General features: G+C 45.4%; 1 protein-coding gene across 1 annotated transcript in view; it reads right to left on the minus strand.

The window, feature by feature from the left end:
* The window catches only part of LOC8043879, a 390,627-nt gene that overhangs the window by 94,801 nt on the left and 273,269 nt on the right, over window positions 1-22,557 (minus strand). The window contains exon 6 of the mRNA XM_042289248.1: window positions 8,502-8,623. Within this exon, the coding sequence (XP_042145182.1) occupies window positions 8,502-8,623 (122 nt within the window). The remainder of the gene's footprint in view (window positions 1-8,501; window positions 8,624-22,557) is intronic.

The following is a 22,557-nucleotide window of genomic DNA, read 5'->3' on the forward strand; positions in this document are numbered from 1 at the left end:
ATTATAGCGAGCGCTCTAATGGCGCGTTCACACTAAAAGCGGATCCGCGTTCGCGAAGCGGATCCGCTAGCGGATCGGCTTCGCGAACGCGGATCCGCTTCCAGTGTGAACCAGTGTGACCGCGTTCCGTAAGCGGATCCGCGAACGCGGATCCGCTTACGGAACGCAGTCCGCTTCGGACCGCTTCGCGGTCCGAAGCGGAAGCGGTTGGCAAAAACGCGCTCCAACCGCTAGGATTGAGCGGTTGGAGCGCGTTTTTGCCAACCGCTTCGGGACCGATTTCTCCCAACCGCTCTCATGAACCGCAAAGCGGCAAACAACGCGACGCTGACGTGACGTCAGTGACTTTCAAAACAAGATGGCACCTGTCGCTGGTGAGGCGGTGAGGCGTCGAAGGCACTGTAGTCCTAGCGCTGTAGTCTTAGCTTTCGACAAATCATCGGAGAAACTTCATATTCACGTCTGTCACCTGAATCCGCCGCGAAAAGAAGTGACTCGTAAATTTAACGCGCTTAGCACCGGTGATTTGGTTCGGGTAAGAGTTGGTTTATTATTCCGGGTGTCACAAGCCCAAGCTCGCTGCCTTGTTAGTCGCTGCCCGTAGAACGTCGGAACCCGCCCCTGATCGACCGAAATGTCAGCTTTTCTACCCACTAGGATAGTCGCGTGAACTATTGAAAGCTTTCGACACCGTGCATGACTACCACGAAGGCCGATAGAGACGTCGTGAGCTTGATTGCGTAGTCAACGCACTACCGCGGAGGGGGCAGGGTACCTGCGCTAGCTCGACCTGTAACGTTTGCTACTAATAAAATAAATAAAAGGAACCTACTCAAGGAATAAAGTGTACGTACCAGACAATGCAGAGGTAATCCATACGGCGTTTATTTGAGCTTAATGTCAAACAAACAGTAGACTCGATCGACGAGCGAGTGACGAGAGAAGAGTCCGCCACCAACGAAGCCACGACCGGCTAGCACCGAACACATTCCCCCGCACCACAGTCCACCCCACCGCTCACAACTTCGAAAATGATAAGAACGAACAACAACGAGGGGGGAAAACTGGCCCTCTATCCCGAAAACAAGGTCAGCTATTCATGCAGGAAGGGTCCACTTCGAAGAAAAGGCCGGGGGCATCCTGTTCGGAGTCAGCAAGGTGCGCCTAGCTGGGCTTTGCTTGCGGGCGAAGTCGAGGGAATCACAGGCGAGTTTGGCGGGTCCATGCTTCTTTTTCCGCTGCCTGAACTCGTGATGCGCGCGAACACCCCGGAGAAAAATATTCCGAGTGCCAAAATAGCAAACGTTTGGCTTTGGATCTTGAATTAAAGTGGATTTTGGATTGTAAAACAGGGTTGCCAAACGACAGTCTCACAAGATCACGCGTGATCGCCGAGAAACCGCCAACCGCCTCTCGGTGTGTCTGAACGGGGTCGCTCGCTTACCGCATCCGCGACCGCTTCGCGAACGCGGATCCGCTTCCAGTGTGAATGCGCCATAAGAGCAGTCATCCGAGAGCGCGGTAAGCATGACGTCACGAACTCGTTCGTGACGTCAGGCTTACCTTCACGGGCAAGGCTACAGGAAGGCTGGCGTGGGTGTGAGTTTCGCCACTTGGTGGCGCCAACGCGTTACAAGCTGGTTTTTTCGAGATGTCCGATGACTGGTGTCGTAATGCCAACGGAGGCGAAAAAGTGATTCATCTGCGCTTTATATTCCCCTCTCCTCACTTGCCGCGGGAGTTGCATAGGAGCGGAACAGAAGGTAAATCCTGTTCGGTCAAGTTTCACGGCTAGCTGCGTTCGCAGCTCGGCTCCGTACTTCCGCGGAGCTGCGCTCCTTTTATGCACCCTTTCCACAAGGGCGATGTCATCTTGAATGTCGTCACTTCTGGTATGCGGTAAAACATTGTTTTGATCTCTTCACGCCGTTGGAAGTTGTTTATAAAAATGCGTGATGTCACACATTCTTGTTCCGCCTCACCTATATTTTTTTGTATATTCCGGGTTGAAATCTTTTATTATATTTTCTTCCCGCATACCAGATATAGAACAACGTAACTGAAAACCACAAGAAACAGAAAACTTCTATAAGAAGGGGGGACGTAACTAGATTCAAACTAGCTTTGGGAACATCCACCACGTACAGTCTGGCGATCGTGATTTTTTTTTTATTCTTTGTAAATATTGGTTTGTTGTCTTTTTGAACGAAACATCAGTGTCTCTGGTGTGGTCAAAATATTTAGTTGACATTGAGACAATAAAATAGACTCTAGACGTTCGTTGCAGTAGTCCATTAAATTGTTTGAACCATTAAAGCTTGATGACTCTTTTCAAACTTCTTAGTAAAATCGCGACTTGAATTTGCGTCTGCGATGTGGAATTTGCAAGCAAAAACACAGGCAATAAATATTGAACACGTTTAGAACAAAATAATTTTTTTTTGTTTAAATCAGGTATATAAAAGGGCGTGTTTATTATGACTTCAATATCAGCTAAAAATATTATCTCACTTTTTTTTTCTTCATAGAAAAGGGAGGTTTCTGACTTAGTTCTGCTTCGGAAGGTTGCAAATCGTGCTATAGACTCGGCTCTTCTCTCTAAAGTTAAACTTTCTGTCAATTTTTTTTCTATCAGACATTTAATAATTGATTTCTTTTTATTAGTTCACCATGCAACATTTCACCCCTCTTTCGGATTCAGTCGCTTTATAACAGTTTTATCACTCCTGGTCTTCACGTCTCAGCATCGGACACTGAGATCCGTGACATGCTGAATAATTCGCTCTATGCTAACCAATCTCCATTTCTCCGTATAAAACTATTTCTGCATTAGCATGTTTGGAGTGTGATCATTTCTGGTTCTTACTTTTAATGCCTCTGTGGAAGTGCAATTTAAAGATCAATGTGATTTTCTTGTGGCACTTTAAATAACGATTAATATTATTATTAATATTATTATTACGTTGTTATTTTTTTATTTTCCAGCTTAATGTCTAGAGAAGCAAAGGAGGCTGGTTTGTAGGACGCGGCACTTGCTGTACAGGAGAAGATATGAATCTAACAAGAACATATTTTGGATGCTCCACGAAACCTCTCAGTCTGAGAACGAACAAGGAGAAACACATTGCTTGCTGCTAAAGACGGTCTACGCATTCGTCTCTATTTCGCCTCTTGTATTACAAACACGGCCTTTAAACAAAAATCCGTGTTTTCGAGTTTATTTTTTTACGAATTCCGGGACTGCCTTTTGAGGGGTTTATTTTTTTCCTAAGATTCTTTTTTTTTTTTATGTCAACCTCATGTGTCCGTTAAAAAAAAAATCAAAGTTTATGGGGGCTTACGCGGAAGAAGAAGGGACATGGAAATACGATATCTCAACCCGTACGGAACATTCGCATGACCCGAATATTTCGAAAACGTCCCGGTACGGATAAATGAAGGGCACGAGATAAGGGGAATGGTACCGAAGAATGGCAGCAGCTCGAGCCAAACGTCAACAAATATGATATTTTTACGCTCCAAACCAGAGAAAAGCTATGGGCACGTCTCAGCCAGCCGAGGACTGACAAAAAATCTTGACCGCCAGAGGACCTTTTGATGTGCAACCAAAATATCGGCTTGTTCCACAATAAGCCTCCATCAGATTGCGGGCACCTCGGCTGGGATTTGAGCCCGCTACCTTGTGACCCGTAGGCCGGCGCGTAGCCTCGGAGCCACCGAGGAGTCTAAATCGGGGGTCGCGCTGCTTATAGATCGTACACAAGACAGTCTGCATAGAGATTCGAACATGGGTCACCGCGAGAACCGTGCTTCGAATGCCGCATGGCAATGAGTACAAGGATAAAGATTGGCACGCAGCATTCGAACCACGGGTATTGCGGTGATTCGTGTTTGCAGATTGTCTTTTGTATGATGGTATGAGTACTCTTAGCCGGGGTCGCACGCGTTTGTTTTGCAGGCAAACGCGTCACCGTGCTTTTGTTTTCCCCCGAAATCAAGCAATGAAGGCGCGTCATTGGTTGCCTCGTCATCGTAAAGTTTTTAACGTGCTTTTTGTGCAGCTTTAAACGTTCTAAGACGAATTTCGGAACACTTGCTGGCTGTAGAATTCCGAAACAAGGACGCGATGCCAGACAAGGCGTTGCTTTCAGAGAAATGTGCTTCGAGAGAATTGATTATCGGAGCAAGAAAGTACATTTGCATGGCACCCCAAGTTTGCGTCGTTACTGTTTGCAACATTTATTAGCGTTTATTATATACAGTTTATGAAGTAAATATGTGATTGTTCATATCAGTCTCCATAGGTAAGACGAATGAACAGAACTATCCTTAGCTCGAGAAACTTTGTGTTTCCTCTCTTCCCCTCGCCTACCGTATTCAATGTTGAATTTTCTGCGTCGAAAGTCTTCCAATTGCATTTAACGACACAGAAGTATGTCAAGGGTACGACCCGATAGAAACTAAATAGCTTAAAATAATATTTTCTTCTGACTGATAAAAGCAATCGAAAATAGAAAGAAACAAATTAGGTTCCCCGCAATTATATGTTTTCCTCCAAATGAACTGATTGCGCAACTGTTCCAAGGGTCATGCAGCATTTTGTTTTCTTCAAAGCTGCCGGTATATTTTCATAGGAACATGATAATTTCGCGTGACTTGAGAACGCACAGAAACTTTTGTTACCCAATTTTGTTCTTCGAATGGCATTACTTGTCTTCTATAGATATATGTCGTGTTTGTTGGTACGAATCTAAACGTTTGGTTGGCATGCGGGTATTTTTCTACTACAAAAAGTATGTTACGCGTTAACGTCTGACTAAATATCTAAAATTTATATTTACCCAGAAATCGCCTAGTACATGCATGAAGTGAGCGTTTGAAAAAACCCCAAAGCCATTTTTAACAAAACAGCAACGACGCTGCCCCTAAAAAACTTCGAATTTACGTGACTAAAATTACTTAGACCTCACGAAATAGCTATATTGCACACCCTAAAATAGCGATGCTGGCATCTGAAATTCTTTTACTTTCGCATGAATACAAATATTTCAAAATTAACACTAAGAAATAGTTTGAGACATCCGTTTTCAGTGAAATAGAATGTGAGACCGAACCTATCCGTAAAACAAGACAACTTACAAAGCCCTACTTCCTCGGGCGCAACAAACTTACAGTTAAAAAAAAATTGTATCTAAAGACAACAAAAGAAATCAGTCTTCAGGAATGCACACTCAAAATCTAGAGTGCCTTCTGCGCAATTTCGGCGAAGTTGCCATTCAATCACGGCGAGACAAGAGCAATAATCTTCAGTTGGGCACAAGCGCTGATCAGATTACGAGAAATTGGCTTCGTCGGAGACAATTTCACCAGAAGCCCACGCCGCCTCTTACATTTCCCCACAAACGATAGATACAACAAAAATTACGATCGAAGCGTCATCAAGGTAACCTCTCCAACCAAGCCTTTTCTCCCCGCACAGCGATATATTTTCCCCACCCAGTCCCAACGACTGAAAACAAAAAAATCCAAAAGACAAGCTTGACATAGTTCGTTTTACCTTACAATGGAGCGCAAAAGACGCCACGAGCTATCCAATCCAATCCAGCGCTGTGAACGTGTCACGTGGTTGCCCGACATCGTGGGCATGCCTCGGCTACAGGGTGCTATCGCTCCATCTCCTCCACAATGTCACGTGACACTCACGTGGCATTAAATTGACTGCGACGGCTCGCTACGTCGTCCGAAATCCATCGTACGCAAAGAGAGTATTTGGGTGTAGCAAAAAAATAAAAGGCTTAAGCCTCAAAGTTGCGCGTAGCGCGCCCCATTCGTTCTCTCGAGCCTCCGAGAAGACGGAACGCTGATTAAAACGTCATCTGCTGCGATTCCATTTCCGAAGCAAGACGACTTACCTGACCCCGCTACCATATTCTTCGGGAGCATTTTATGTTTTAAAGCCCGCGCATATTGCACCACGCGATTGGAAGGCAGAGAGAAAAGAAGAAAAATTAGAACGCATATGCATTATTCGAGGCTCGTCTTTATCCGAGATTAGATATTTATTTTTCTGGCGCGGTGTACTTCCGCCTGTCACGAGTGTGACAAGCGACAGTCGCCTTATTTGCGGAAATTGAACTGAGCGCTAATGAGACGCGGGAAGCCGGAAGCGAGACTTGGGCGTTACGCCCGCTGCGCGCGCACTCAGGGTCACAAGATGGAATCACCGTGCTCCGTTGACCCCTAAGCTGACAGTAAAGTGGCAGCTACGCGTATGCCGGACTAAAAGATCGCCTCCATGTTGTCACCCGGCCCAGCTCTCTGCGTGTGAGCATGGGCGGTGATCACGTGGTGAAAGATGGACGCTCGGCGAGCATGTAGCTTTCACCGCGCTGTCGACGTAGAGGGAAACTGGGCATAGATTCGACGTACTTCTATCTACGCTGGCATTTGCCTATTCGTGTCCAACAAGAGACAACAGCTGGTCTAAATTATGATTGAGCGTAGAATGCAGTATGGTATCTGAAAAATGACCAACAAAGAAAAGTGACATCGAAGGGACGTCGTCAGCGTCACGCGACCACATGACGGGTTTACAGTGGTGGCGTGACCACCGTAAGGTAAATTTGGCGTTCTATGTCTTTTTTCGTGGCCATTGCAATTTTGCAATTTTCGTGGCCATTGCAAAAGTGTTGCCGCCGCAACAGGGGTCCCTCGCGACCACTCTCCCATTAGCTGGAATAAAAGCGATCGCGTGGACATCGCGACAACCAATGTAGTCCTATTTGGCGTTCGCAGTATGAGTCACGGTACATTAACGAATGCACCGAGATGTACATACACATGACAAAAATACGGTAGCAACATTGTTTCATCTCGAAGCGAGACATCCGGTTATGAGCAGCACCTCCTGGGTACGAAGGCCATAGGAGGGTATGAGCAACGCCTGTGGATGAATTTTCATTGTCATCCTCAGGAGAAAAACGCGGGGAAAGAACCAGACAGAAGTGCTGCGTCACCGTTCAGTTAACACTCGCGACCTCACTGAGTAAAAACAAGTCTAGGTCAAACGCAGGCGAAAAACTCCTGGGGTGTTCAGGTCGGGAGCAGAGTTTCTTCAAAACCTTACGGCAATAAAACACGCCGGGGAAGTTTGCACTCATATTTTTTTGCGACAGTACACTGCGCATCATGCTTAACACGAACATAAAATCCGCAGTTGATTTCCCTTTTTTCCTTTTTTTGCAATTTAGGTCAGCACGGTAAGAACAGTGTTTTTCATCACCTTAGTCCTTGTCCAGAAGGAGCGAATTCAACCTAGCTATATCCACAAAGACGATGGGAACGATAAGGGAATATATCAGTTGTCACGCTTCTAGCGCCAGTTTTTCAGCTTCAATAACACTTTGGCGTCTGGCGGGCTTCGAGCGTCCGGACAAGCAAAGCACGACGAAAGACAACGAGCGCACCTGGAAGACGGGAATCGTCAAAAGACGCTGTGCTATTTTTGTCCTGCCAGTGACCATAAGTGATTTGATGGCATTTTTTATTTGTAAGAGGAATATTACAGCTGAGAATTGCTTATTGTTGCTCAACTGTGTCCCGCTTCATAGCGTTTCACTTAGTTAAGTTTGCGCTTCTTCGCTACATGAACAATGAAACAAATGCAGAAGGATGATCTAGCTCCTTCCTAAAAATCTTTTTTTTTTGTCTAATTAAGCTGCGCATGCCGCCGAACGTTAATGTTTCGTTATGGGAAAGAGTTAGTGCGCAGGCGAGCTGGTGAATACATAAAAAAGGGAAACCTGAGAAGCGGAAGGAACCAATCCCGCACTACCACCAATCACCATAATCGTAAACAAAACGTATTTTTTGCATCAACGAAAAAGAGAGAGGAAAAAAACGCTAGGCTGTGACAATGTTGAATTAACCTGTGACTGGGGAAGAGGAGAAACATCAAAACTTAGTACGTGACCTCTTACTCGAATCCAGCAAAATCAATCGAAACTGAAACTTTTCGCGCGCGACTATAGGAAGTATTTACTGGCGGCCATAGTTCAGTGCGCGACTGCTGAGCGCGTGCTGATGGCCAGCTTCCACTGTTCTTTTGCAACGTGCATTCCACACCATCAGGATTGCGGGTCTTAGCAGCCTATTAATGTGGGCTCGTTCTGAGCGTGCGCTCTAGACAGCACCCACAAATATGGCGCCCAGTGAATGCTCCTTACAGACTCAGTCTATAATCCGGTTGAGTCAGTTCATTTTTGACCTCCTTTTTCATTATGTAGATTAATTAGTGGAAACCATAAAGCCCCGGTCGCATCGCAAATGCATCATGCAAAATACAGGATGGAGGCACTGTCATCATGCCTGTCGCAAACACAATGTTTTTGTGTTTTTTTTTCTTTTTTTTTAGTATGATGTTCGAGCAGTTGGACTGTGGCACGAATGAGACCTTGTCAAGATTCCTGAGTGTTCTTCTTCACGAGCGTGTTTGTACTCACAAAGCAGCGGTAGCTGTCTCCATCCGAGTAGGGCAGCGCGTGAAGCTTGCGCTGCACCATCTTTCCCACCAGGTAGTACGCGGAGCCTTCCTTCCACGTCGCCAGGCAGGTCAGCTCTTCCACTGCGTAGACCGAATCCAGATGAACATTTGGAAGACAGGGAACGTCGGTGCGCCTAGAGAGGACGCGTTTCGTGTTCTGCCTCGATAGGAAACGTACGTCTCAAGAGAAGCTTGCCCGAAATTACAATTTTCTTTTCATCGCAATATTTACGTCGCGAGAATATAAACTTGGAAGCGTGTTGGTTTTTGGACGAAGACGACAGAAAGAATAACACACTTATGACAAAGGGAGAACGGACACTTCTCCTTTGAACTAGCAACAACACAGATACACCGAATCCCCTAGCGGAGTGTTTTTGAGCCCACCCCTGCCCAGAAGGAAGAAAAAGGAAGTTATACAGTAAATACGGGATAAACGGGGACAGAAAAAGTGTGACCAAAAATTTCATTGCCGGTTGGAAGATGAAATGCAATTATGCCAATTGCGGAGTAAGAAATTCAATTTCATCCGTAGTTAAAATGATTCAAGGCGCCTAAGTATTAATATTCATTGAATTCATGCTGAAGGTTTCTGTACTTTTTCTGCCAAACCTGTTACTGTGCCCTCCCGAAATCCTCGTTTGCTCTAAACTCGGAACACAACCACTGCACATGCTGGAGTGAAAGACAACGGGGTGAAAAGAGTCTGCCGAAGCTTTTGCAACTTCCAGGTGGTGCTCGCGAAGTCGGTGCTTAATGCACCTGCACGTTTGTCCTATGTGCTGTTTTCCACACCCCAAAGGAACGAAATAAACCTTCTGCTCTTAACATCGAAGGAACTTGATAGTATGCTTGACTGTGCATCATTCAGGCTTCTCGCTCGAGTTCACTTTTTGGGAAAGCTGCTTGAGGCGCCGCCGGCAGAAAATACCACGTTGATGTACCTAGAAGCAATTGCTTTTGTCGATGCACTGATTTATAAATGTATAAAATAACCGCAAAATGATCCCGCTTATTGCCTCTAGTTGTTGTGTCTTGCCGTTGACGGCCAAGAAAAAATCTCTGCGGGAGTGGCTTTCCGAAGATCCCCTGAATAACCAGCCTTGACAAGCCTCTGATGTTGTAAATGGAAGCTTTGTTTCGGAAAGGTGAGGGCATGATTTCGTAAAAGAGAAGACAGACTTGACAATGCCAAGTTTAACAGTTTTAGAATGAGCACTTGTTTAAGGGTAACAGCGGCTTTTTTGTTCTCTGTCTTAAGTGCGTTACTCTTTCTGTCGTCTTAACGTCGCGAGGCTTATTCTTGTTTAGGAGCGACTCCGAAAGATTTTTCAGTTTAGAGACGTGGACACTGAAATAAAAGATGCAAGTTTCGAAATCGCTCAAATGAGACACGGGATTTTAATACCGCGCTATTTTATTTGATTTTCTTATATGTGGGGCTTATTTTCTGACAGACGTGTTCTATTAAAACTTTAAAAAATCGTTAATGCTCTTTTCTTCAAGAAATTCGGGTGAGAGGGGATCTGATGAGTTTAAATAAAAAATGAAGTTCATGTTATGTTCTCGTACTATGCAGCAAATTCCAATTTCTTTAAACGGCCACTTTATACGCGTGGTTTGTTTTTTACTGCACTCGCTAAAGTCCTTAGTTCACACTGTGTCGCCACAAAAACAAATTCATGAAATACTTAAAGATATTGCTTTCGATTATGTTATTAATAATTGAGTCCACACGGGGGCTCCGTCGGCGCTTGGTTCAAACTCGTGTCGTCGCTGACTGAATAGGAGCACAGACCTAACGCTGCCGTATTATTCATGACTATGGTGCAAGGGGCCCTTCTTGAACTGGTGCGTTCAACATTCTAAACCAACCACACATCGAAAATTGGCCCCGAAGTGGCCACAAATGACGTCACGGGATCCGGCCTGCCATGTTGGCGGATGTCGCGATCCTGGCGGTTGATGGTAGAAGTTCCGAAGAACGAGCAGAACGCGAGTGTGGCTGTTGCCGCGGGGGCGTTCCAACTCCTGGCTACAAAGCTTCTGTGGACTGTCACAGTGAAGAGCGACTTACAGTGGTACAGGTGTTTGCCACATTCACCACCTCTGCTGTGACGCCGCCAGGGTCGTGGTCGGCGATCACGTGACACTTTTGTGACGTCGTCAGAGACGGAAATCATGGGAGCGCCTTTTGGGACGCGGTAAGCAGAGAAGTCAGAGACGCCTTTTAGGCACTATAGTCGTTGCCGATCTATGCCCAGCCATGATATTCGGTGGGTGACGTAAAAATCCAGCATTATGAACTTGATACGTTTTGGTTCACGATAAGTCAGAGCACAGCTAAATGTTACGAACAGATGGCGCAAATCATATAGCATTGAAATTGAAAGGTCACGGCGTCCATCCTTGTTTCGTGCGCATGCTATTCCCTCGACAACTCAAGCGCTCTAAATGTGCTGCTACGCGCTTTTAAGACTGTTTCACACACTTCAGTTCATTTATGATTGAGTTCCCGTGATCTAATACGACTGGCACCATCTATGAGGTGGCCCTTGAACTGCACTTCACTAGAGTGAAGCTTTTGCAGTATTTGCAACATCCAATTCGCGTTTAGTTTTGATAATTTCTCGTTTATAACACTCTAGAAAGTTTTTCGGGCCAATATAGAAAAACTGATGCGTGAGAACATAGGTATGCGCAAATCCCAAGTGTTCCACGGCTCCCCGATAGAAGACGCCAGGGCGTTCTCTAGTCATAAGAGATCACAAGAAGACATTTGGTCGTAAGCAGGCGCGAGTGCGTGAAGCAGCATTTTGACCATGCGGCTGAGTTTGTATGCCTTCGAGCCTGTGGTGGCGTTCTGACTTAAACTGGTAGATTATTCTTCGAACTGAATGCTCATAGGCTACTTTTATTATTAACAAGTTTCGCGATTTCTAAAATACTTGTAGGTGCAACAATAAATTAACGCATGATAATCAGTTTAATCTGGCAACCAGAAAACACTGGCCAACTTAGTCACAACGTGTTGCCCCTAAACCACCCATTTACTTAGCCGCCCCCATATTCAAGGCGCTCCCATGCTCCCGGAACCTGGTTGTTTTCCACGGAACGATCTCATACGCTCACGCTGATAGGCTACTACCCCCCCCCCCCCCCCCCCCCCAACGCTACTCTAACTCTCGCCTTCTTGCTTTCCGTCATTCTGCACTGAATGCACGGGCGAGGCCGGCCGTCGCGAATAACGGCGAGTTCGTCCGTCACAATATCGTCCTCGTCGCTGGAGCTGGGCGCCAGAGGGTCGGAGCCAAAATTACCGGCTTCCAACATCTTTAGATAACGATTACTCTCATCGCTCCTTCTATCAGCGTCCAAGATTTTGAAGAAGCGAGCGATTCCATAGGCGTCATTGTCTCGAAACAGGGTGTTAAAGACACGGAAGGAAAACGAGGAATCTGACGCCCGAGGCGCCGGAGAGCCAACTCCGCGAGTGCGTGCATAGGGACGCCGCGCATTAGGCGAGTGACGTCACCGACCCAGCATACATCAGCCTTTTCGAATAGGGTGGATCCGAAGCTCCAACATATAAATCGATTCATCCCAGAAAATCTCCCGTCTGTTCGCAACAAATTTCGCTAAAATATAGGAAGATACAATGGATAGTAGCAGCATCTCATATTTCATTTATTGGCGAAGTATAAGAGGCAGGGTGTCTAGCGAGTTATTATTGTGAAATTCCCTGACTTTTCCAGGTTTTCCTTGACAATTTCAGGTGAAATTTCCTTACCACTGTAGAAGTGATAAAATATATAAGACCATTACCACACAAGGCATTGAGCACTGAGTGCTGTGAGAATCATTTTAAGCGGTTCAAACCAACCTGCATATTCCGAAATATTCGGGTTCGTCCAGGCCGGATTAAACGAGCCCATTCTTGCCGCTGGCATCATCAGGGAAGCGGCCACTTGCGGAAACACGATGAAAACACGACGCTCAACCACACACGTCTATAACCGAATGGCAGCATGGCCGCCAGATGCACACTTTCGGATACTTTCGGCATAAGGCTTGGATTGGATTGGGGTCTCCGGACTTTTCATTTGTTAGTACATCTAGCACTTCTAACTGAATCTAGCTTGGTGTCGTGCCCGCAATCCAATCCAATCCAATCTAAAGCTTGGACTGGATTAGTCGGTTGTTCCTTTTGCATCAGGTAGCACACTCTACATCGGGTGAGCAGAGCCCGCGCTCCGCTCTAAGCAGACTTTATTGCCTATTTTTCTGCCCCTAAGTCTTCAAGTCTTTGCTAAGGGCACTCGATGGCTTTCCGGCTCATTTTTCCTGGCTGGGATCGCTTTTTGACAATTCCCTCATTTTTCTCGGTAATTAAAATTTCCGTGACAATTTCCGCTTCTTCCCGGTCGCTAGAGATCCTCAGAGTTGACAGACGGGCATGGTCGTGCGCGCACTCCAACAATGTGCACGAAACGATGGGCAAGAGACTAATTATGTGTTTCGGAAAAAGAGAGAGATAAGCGAAATAGTAGGGTTTAATCTGAAGTGTGCGGCACTAAGAGACGCGAACTTCGCCTTCATTCCATACGTGTTTACTCGCAATAAAGGTAGCATTTACTACGGATATCCGTTCTACGTTTTGGGATTATATATGTTGGATAAATTTACAGGAAGTAGTAATTAACAACAGGGGTCTGTAATTTCGAGGTTTTTTTCGTGATCACCGTGTCTGTAAACACAGACTATTTTTGCTTTCATTCAATCTACATTTAGATCCCCATAGAAAGGCGCAAGAAACAAATATCAAGAATATATTCCAATTTAATCCTGGGAACCACCTTAAAAACTCGTTATACGAAGAATCGATCCCGGAAACGTTTCCTGGTTCAATAATAATTAATAAATTAAAAAACGCCTGCCTCTGATATTTCACTATCCTAACTCCCGAGGTTAAACTGTCTGAAAACCTTAAAGCAAACTGCTGTCTTATCTGAATACTAATTATAAAAATGTAGTTATGTCATGTAATATGACCTTAACCTTAACGGGCTGGCGGTAGTTGAACTTAGTAAAAACAGCCCGAGACTAGGGAAAAAAGAAGAAAGGACAAGCACAGGGATCTCGAAAAGTTTACAGCAAGCACGAGTTGACGACAGGGATCTGTGCTTGTCTCTCCTTTCTTTTCCCCAGTCTCGGTGTGTTTTTGTTCTGTTTACTTTTTTTATATAATAACTTATTCACAATCTCATTCGGGCCCTCAGAAAGCAAAATGACGACGATGATTATGATGAAAACTATCAAGTCTGCGAAGGTCTCTATTTCTAAAACTATACCAAAATGTTCCAAATGTATATAATAAAAATATAGACGCGATGAGCACTGAGGCAGACTTCAGCCTAGAAGCTCGTGCATTGCGTTATTTCGCAGTTGTTCCCTCCATTCTATAAAAAACGGGAAACCTGAAGCCGTTCTCGAATTTCGACACACGTAAAAAATCTCCCGGCTATATTACCGGACCATTGTCTGTTTATCATAATGTAAAAACAGCGCAAACAAACACAGACGAAGGAGAAGAAACACGCAGACGGTACAAGCGCTTGTACCCTCTGCGTGTCTCTTCTCCTTCGTCCGTGTTCGTTTGCGCTGTTTTTACATTATGATCAACGAATACCAACTAGCCCAACTCTCGACATTAATTGTCTGTTTCTTCTCGTGTAGCCAGACTCACACACCCCCGGCGAATTAGAATCATCACGTACGCAACTCGAGTGCAGAAAAACTGTAAATATTCCCGAAAATGAACAAGTAGACGGCCGACTTTTGAGAGTATGTACTCACTGACTGCTGAAGAAACACGTGGCGGGACTTGGGCACGTTACTAACGCTAGGAAGCCAGTCAGATTAAGGCATTAGTCGATAAGAACGTCGAAGAAGAAAATACAAAGCAAAGCGCGTTAACATATAAGACATGCATTTCTGAAGCTTTAGATGACTATACAGGGTGTACGGAGGTAAACAAAACAAAAATTTGAAAGCCGTGTAACGCCGAATTGGAGCGCAGCTCTTGAGGAGGAGGAGGGAAGGGTACTGAGGGGAGGGTAGGCACCTCCTCCTCCTCCTCCTTCTCCTCCTCACCTTATTCTTTAATATGCTCCGGGGGGTCACCTGACCTTCGGGGGAGGGGGTGACGTGACCTCGGGGAGGGGGCCACGTGACCTTGTGGGTAACCTTGGGGGTCACGTGACCTTGAGGTGACCTTGGAAGGGGCCACGTGACCTCGGGGGTCACGTGACCTTGGGGTGGCCTGGGGATAACGCGACCTTGGGGTGACCTTAGGGGGTCACGTCACCTTGGGGCGACCTTGGTTACGCCTACGGCGACGGCGACGCCGCTCAAGCCGGAAACGGGCGCCTAAGAGCTGCGCTCTAAAATAATGATCGAACTTTGGGGGGAGTATGTTACTTCCGGTTGGCTATTGCTCTTGCTTTTTCTTTTGAAGACCTTCAGTGAGTAGCGCATAACTAAAAAGCATCACCGCCGAGGGCTAACTGCGGTAACTCCTGAAGTTTACTTATATGGCGAGAACGACATCTTTTCCTGTTCCTTTGTGCGAAAAAAAAGCACTTGTACCTCGAGCAAAAATCTGCCGAAGGTATCGTGGGCGCATCTTCAGGGCAACCTATTCGACTAACCTGGTCCATATACTGGAGAACGAACGACCTGCAAATCCCTAAACGTGTTCAACTACTTCGCGAAGTGCAAGGCATCGGCGGTGGACGCCTACCTCCCCCAGGCGCTCAAGATACGCGCCGAGATTTCCCGCAGGGGTCGCCTAGCCGGGTCTTGGTTTTAACAATCTTCAGAACTTCAGACGCGAGTCTTTGTAATGCATCATTTTCCTGTGTTCTAACTCGCTTGCTTTGGTGTTTAAGGTTTCTTTTCCAGATCACCTCGCACAAGGCATTTGCACATGCCGTAATGGCCCATCGTTGTAGGGAGATGGAGAGATGGTCGGTGAGACACCGCAGCGCCGGCTCCGCACTAGCATTAGTCGCGTTGTGCCATCTGTTGGCAGTACATTAGAATAGGCTAGCACCGTCTCTCAATGCCGTCGCCCTGCGATCCCAGAGGCTCGGCGGCGCGTGTGTCGTCCCTCGTCTCAAGATAATCCGCATAAATTCACTTCTGACGTTAAGTTCGTGCCGGTACGCATCGGCAAATTAGATGCACCATATTGGGGCACTTCTAGAGCGTAGCTCGAACGGAATAACTAGCTGGGGAAGCAAGGGTCGTCGCGCACCCACCCACACACAAGGTGAACATAGGAGGACCGGAAGTGTTTCTCGCCATCTGTAATGGCGGCCATAAGCGGAGTGCACACCCTGTGTACAGGGTAATGAACCATCACAATATAACCATCACAAAATATAAAAAAAGCTTCAAAGTCAAAGAAAATGACAACTGTAGCACGACGTCTCAAGGCAGCTGTGATATTTTCTTTGTCTTTTTTCTTATATTCAGCCGATGCTGACGTCACCGACATCTTCATTGGTATCTTATGAATACAACCGAATGACCTCTTAACATCAATACCTTGATACCAATAGACAGATTCCTCCAAACTGTACAAGCCTTTCCTTTTTTTACTAATAAAGTAAATGCAAGTGCGCAGGCAAGCTGGTTAAGAACTGAAATTTGTAACCCTGGAGAGTGGGGAAATAAAAGGACATGACAACAGGAATCACGAATCTTCTCGACATTCGTGCTGTCCTGTCCCTCCGTTTCCCCCTCTACAGGATTAAAAATGTCACATTGAGACAATTTATTTCACAATGAACAACAAAGCCCTCGAAAAAGAGCAACAAAGGAAACATCCCGACGACCGACGAAAGAAGATTGTCGCCTGTCCTCCAAATTGACTTTTATTTTTGGACAATGCAGACCAACGAGCGTGTTGGTTTAGTTGAGGAACGCCGAAAGACGAAGACACAGTTTCGACGACGAACGACGTATATTTTCTTTATTCGGTTGTGAAAGTAAATGTCTTAAATGCATAGCCATCGTGAGAAAGGGTTGCGGAGTTTAGATGATATTAAGATCATTCGGTTGTGTTTACAGGGATTCTCCCTAAACATGTCTGTGAATTTAGCATCGGCTGTACATATATAAACACTTTACATAAAAGAGTGCCATCTGTTGCACAGAAGGGCACCTAACCCCCGACGCCATCTTGAAGGGTATCACGACGGTCATGTAAGTCTGTGCACGTTTTAATCTCAATACTGACCACGATAGTTTTTTTTTGTTTTGTCGAGTAAAGTTGCCCGAGAGGGCGAAAAAACTGTATTTTTCCTTGTTTTGTCGCAATGTCCGGACTAAAAGACGTCCAGGATCGGGGTGGCGACTGCCGGTTTGACGTGGCGAAGGCCTCGCCACATCGAATTGGCAGTCGAACGCGTTGTTCGACGTGGCAAGACCCGCTTGACATGGAGATGTGCGACTATGAGTTTTGAATACGGCTTAATTTGTGTGAGGTGAGGTTCGTAGACACAGAAGATTACTAAAACTACGGCTCGAACGCGTGTTCGTCTGCAAGATTTTAAAAGTTGAATAATTACATCGTTCAGACTGCTAAATACAATTCGAAGTGACGTTATCGCAATATCTTTTTAGTTATTGTGTGTACCAACTGTTTACCATGAATTGCTTCTTTTGTAACGACGTTCGACAAGGCGTGTGAAAGATATTCGTCCGTGAAGACGTCTTTTTGGACTGCAAATGAAAATATTTAAGGGAAGAGATTTTGAGGTGCAAGCATTTTCTTTTATGTTAAAATATTAGAATATGTCGCAGAAATGAAAAAAGAACCCAGGGAAAACTGCGACATAATCAAGCTGGGCAGTTACATAACAAGTCAACGAAGATGATGTGCTAACGCCATCCAAGCAAACGGAAAGGAACACAACCTTCGTAAAAGTTGCTTCAAGGCATGAAACCTTCCTTCTTCGCGTGCTGTCTAAAACCGGCTAGCGGGTTTGGCAGTCAGGGGACTTGCGAGCGCAGCGCCTAGCAGTCAGTGAGCCCGTGGTCATCGGAACGGCGATAATGTACGCTGTGTGTTATATATATCGTCCCGCGACTGGTGGGGAATAAATACTAGGATAACCGGATGATGCAACCCCGAGTCTTTGACCTCGTGTAGCCACGAATACTTAAATAGCTTTCACAGGAGGGTGGCCGCGAGTGCACCATCGAAACATATAAACAACGTTCCAAGAACTAACCTATTCTCGGTTTTAATAAAATTATTGTACGTCTCATTCGCTTGTTCTTAGCCCGAGCTGAAAAAAAAGTTGGGTCGCGTGATAAAGAAATTACAGTTCCATTTCAATAACGACCTCCTCACAACACAGTGCACACCCCATTACGAAACTCGCACGGGGCTGATGTAAACAAAGCGGGAAGATCCTTCAAGATGGCGTCAGCTGCCAGTGTACCCAACAAGTGTAGCTTTTTCACTGTCACCACGGGTTCTGAATGGCGCCTTTGAGGAGCGAGAAAAATGAATGAATCTATTTGCGTTTGGCCTTTCTCCTACTGTTGCCTTTTTCTTTGACTTGAAAGCCCCTTTATACTTTCCGAACTACAGTCTCAGGTGTTACATTATGAATAATTATAACGAGCTCGCCTGCAGTAACTGTTATTTTGACTTTACAGGGCGTTTTTGCTTTATTATTTACGAACTTATTTTAATGAATCCATGATAGCTAAATAAAGACGGTCTTTGTAGGTAAGTTATACGGCCAGAGGAACATAATATAGATGATTATCCTCACAATAAGTCGGATGATTACCTTTTTAATTAGTGAAAATAAAGCTATAGTTTTAATCAGAAGCTTGCTGAGCGTCATCGAGAATCACTAAATCAGTACTTTGAAGACATACTTGAGCTTGTCGGAAGCGCAGTAGTGCGATAGATTTTCCACTCGCACAACATGCACAAGGCTGGCGATGAGAAAACTTGGATGATGATAAAAAAACTCAGTGCAGCGTTATCGGACTTGTAGCCTTCCATCTGCTACAAGAGTGTTCATTTTAGCACTCTATTGTGCCCCCGCGGGCTCCAAGTCTTTCTATACCTGCCAGATTTAGCGGTTTTCGAGAACACTCAGTGAGTTTGTTCTTGGCAGCTTAAGTTTATTCTCACCCATTAAAATATTATAACTATTTTAGTTCATTAGGCGACTTATCGTGGCATTAGCCCTCGATACTATGTCTCCCAGGCCGTATAACTCACTTGCGAAGACCTCATTTTGACGTTGATTTTTTGCCAACTTGTCACTTCGTCGAAAGCCCATTCGTTGACTGAAAACTGGTAGAAGGACAATTAGTCGAATAGGGCAAGTGGCCTTTGGCCAATTTTGAGAAGGGAGAACTGGGCGAAGGTGCAAATTGGTCGAGCGAGATGTAGCATAATTTTAGAAAGTAATTTTAAGAGTTACCTCAGTGGGGGAGGTACTTTGCAGGTCATTTTTTTCTGGGGGCGTTGAAGGTCACCAACAGGTAGCGCCTCCCGATAGTGTGAATCGCGGGACCTTGCTAACCTTCATAACCAAAGTACAGTGAAGTTTGAAGCAGGAAGATGGCTAATTATGCGCTTAGAAGCATTCAGGAGTGCATCGCAAAACGCCGAGTCCTTCTTGGGTATAAACGCCGGACTTTTGGCAACAAATTTCAGTCGCTGCGCCATGAAACTCGGGAAAACTGAGAGTGGCTGATATTCTGGCATGATGTTGTGGGGAGTATGCGAGAGCTTCCACGGTAATATAACTTGTCTCTAGGCTCCTATGTGCTCTTTATGACTTTGGATTATTTTCGAGAGAAAAACTTCGTTGAGATGCTGTAATGGTAGTTTTTTTTAGGCAAGAGGTATCGAGGATAGTACGTATATAATTAAAACAGCGCGAAAGACATAAGGACAAGTAGAAGAAGGGACTCACACTTTTACTACTTGTTCTTGTGTTGTTTGCGATGTTTTCATTATATGTCTGCTATGCACCACCAACTAGCCCACTTCATAACATTACTCCTGTATCTTGATTCAAGTCTACTGATCTTCAACATACTAAGGACCGTGACGGACTCAAAAAAGAAAAACACAAGGTCTAAGTTTTAGTATCGTTTTAGCACGTCGAGTAATACCCAGCTCGCCTGCCTAGTCACGTTGTCTTTATTTGTCTCGTTTATTGTTAACTTGTCAGGCATTTCTTATTACCTTTTTTACGCTCTTCAAAATTTAGTTTGCGCATTGTGTTAAGTTTTCGGCCTATGTCTTAAAACAGGAAATCGCATTGCATCACAATACTTTAAAATCTTTCAACGATTTCTTTTTATTGCGAACGGGCGAGCATTTTTTTTAGGTATCCATTTCACGAATTGACCTAGTGCGCATCGCCCAACTGGATGAATTTTTCTTCTGCAAATTCTCCGTCGACAAAGGGGCTTTCAAAAAATTGTCCGAAACCCCCCAAAAAGCTACCTTCGCACATTATATTCATGAATCTCGCTCCCTCATTAGTCCTGCGTTTTTATCAGCTAATGTCGCAATCTGATTGGCTGGGGAGTGGTAATAGGATGCTCAGGATCCGCCACACCCTATGTTTCTTAAGCTGTCTGTGATTATACCACCATTCAAATATCTTCTTTTGATTTATTCTATCAGGTCTATAAATATAGATGTTAGAGTATATTCTTTTAAAGCAGCGCGACAAAACAAGGACAAAGTAAAGACGAGACAGACGACATCGCAGACTGTCAACTCAAAGTTTATTTCCACAGCTTCCAGTATACACCAACTCATGTTTACAAACGAACCGGAGCGCTCCAAGCGGACGCCACTGACGCCGCGCATGCGCGACTGGGGTGTTGGGAAGAAGCTCGCCGTCGCCCATAAACAAACCATCGGAATGGGATGTTAGGGAGTTTTCGTAGACCGCGCTACCCCCTCCGCTAAGCGTTCCGCAACGAAGAAGTCGCTACTGCGCCTGCGCGCCGATAGCCTTGACTGTGGAGTTCCCGCTATCGTAGCGGATTGCGGAGGGCCTTGCGGGACGGCGAAAACGATCTACGAAAACTCCCTGTTGTCAGCGTCGGTGTGAGTCCCCGCGATCTTTTTCGCGTTGGAATTGTCGATTCTACGTCTTCTTGGCAATATCTGAGTACTTGAGCGGCATCAGCAAAATTAACGAGGCTTGTTACACCGCAAAACTTTGCGTGAATAATGTAACATGCCGCGATTCATTTCGCGTGGACGCCGCAGAGTGGACGCTAAAGCTTGATTCACATGGTGAGGTTCTGCTCGCTATTTTCAGTCATGACGTAGATCGGGCCGCAAAAGCCTGAACCGTAGCTGAGATGTTGACGTCGATACTTAAAATCGCAGAAAGAATCGGATCGAGTGAATCAGGCATAACAAGTCGGTGATGGCCCCCGGTAGCAATTATCAACATTGCCTTTTGTCTACTGTTTACACCGAGCCTACTTACCCGAAGAAACCTTCAAACTTAAACGACTTTTGAGGTCTGCACTTCTTGTCGCAATAACCGGGCCAACGTCAATTGTTGGTAGCCGGAGACTGCGGATGCATCTCCGGCTACCAAAAAGCCAAAATGCTCGAAAGGAACGGTGACAAACTAGCTCGAGAGATAATAGAAGCTTACAAAATAAACAAACTCGGCGACAAAAATATGTCAGCATTCCCTCCGTTGGTCTGTCCGATAAAAACATTTGTTTTCTCACTGGTGCATTTTAGGGACCGATTATGACACAGCACTGTGTAATCTAACTAATAAAATGAGGGGACTGCATGTATTTTGTGTTTTTTTTTTCGCACTTTGTTTATTTGGTTGTTGCCCTTGTGATGCATACTTGAAGCACTGGAAATAAACTTGTCAGCGATGTCGTCTGTCACGTCTTTACTTTTTTCCTATTTTGTCGTCATGTTTTAAACCAAGATGCTCACCAACCAACTACCCCAAACATACCTATTAGGAAAGTTGTTTTACCGTGTTTTTTGAACATGCTTGGACTGACTCCCAAATGCAGTCAGCTGCGAACGATCCGGTACAGTTTCCCAAGCGAACCTTTTCCTTTAAAACGAGCCGTAAAACTCTGCGCCTGCACATTGAACGCTCGCACTTTTACCGAATGTGCACTGAGCAGGTCATTCTCAATGTCGGCAATTTCGAGGTGTAGATATCTTCCTCTAAAAAATTAGATAAAAAAAAAAAACCTTGCCAAACTCAATGTTGGGCACCTTCGCAGACGTCCGAGTTAGCCACGTTATTCAGTTGAAGCGCCATCTTCCGACAGGCGCAGAGGGCAATCGACGCACGCTGTTGCCTACTCGCTGCGCATATAATGAGATGGCGCCACAAGTAGTTAGCGTGGCTAACTACTTGCGAACGCGGCCACCGTCGACTTTGAGAAGTTTTTGCTCTCAAATTTTACTTAAACAGCTCAAAATTTCACGCGGTAAGACTGACCTGCTCAATACACTTTGGGAGAAAGTTCAAGCTTTCTGTGTACACGCGCCGAGTTTTCCGGCTGGTTTTACTGCTTTGAACGCCCAATATTTGGCTAGGAAAAGGATAGACAGTAGCTTGTAGGTTGGGACACCCTCTCACGTGGCTCCCACACAAACATTTCAAGTATCTCTTCCAGTGGGTCTTGTGTTGGAGTAACGCAGACGAAGTTTGTCCAGAACAAAATATGGGTGATTCTCACCGGGGCGAGTAGGGGGGGGGGGGGGGGGGGGGTTGTTTTTAAGCAATGAAATGCTTTTTAACTCTACCATTCAATCCCAAAAGTTTGTCTGTCCGGTCGTTCATCCACACGCCTGTGCAGTTCAAACTAAATTTAGCGGGGAAATTGATGTCACGGGACATATACAGAAATTCAGTTTCCATGCTAAAATTAGCGGTAGAAGCGACGTCCCG

Source organism: Ixodes scapularis, unplaced genomic scaffold, assembly GCF_016920785.2.
Source record: "Ixodes scapularis isolate PalLabHiFi unplaced genomic scaffold, ASM1692078v2 PGA_scaffold12__126_contigs__length_90152505, whole genome shotgun sequence".
NCBI lineage: Eukaryota > Metazoa > Arthropoda > Arachnida > Ixodida > Ixodidae > Ixodes > Ixodes scapularis.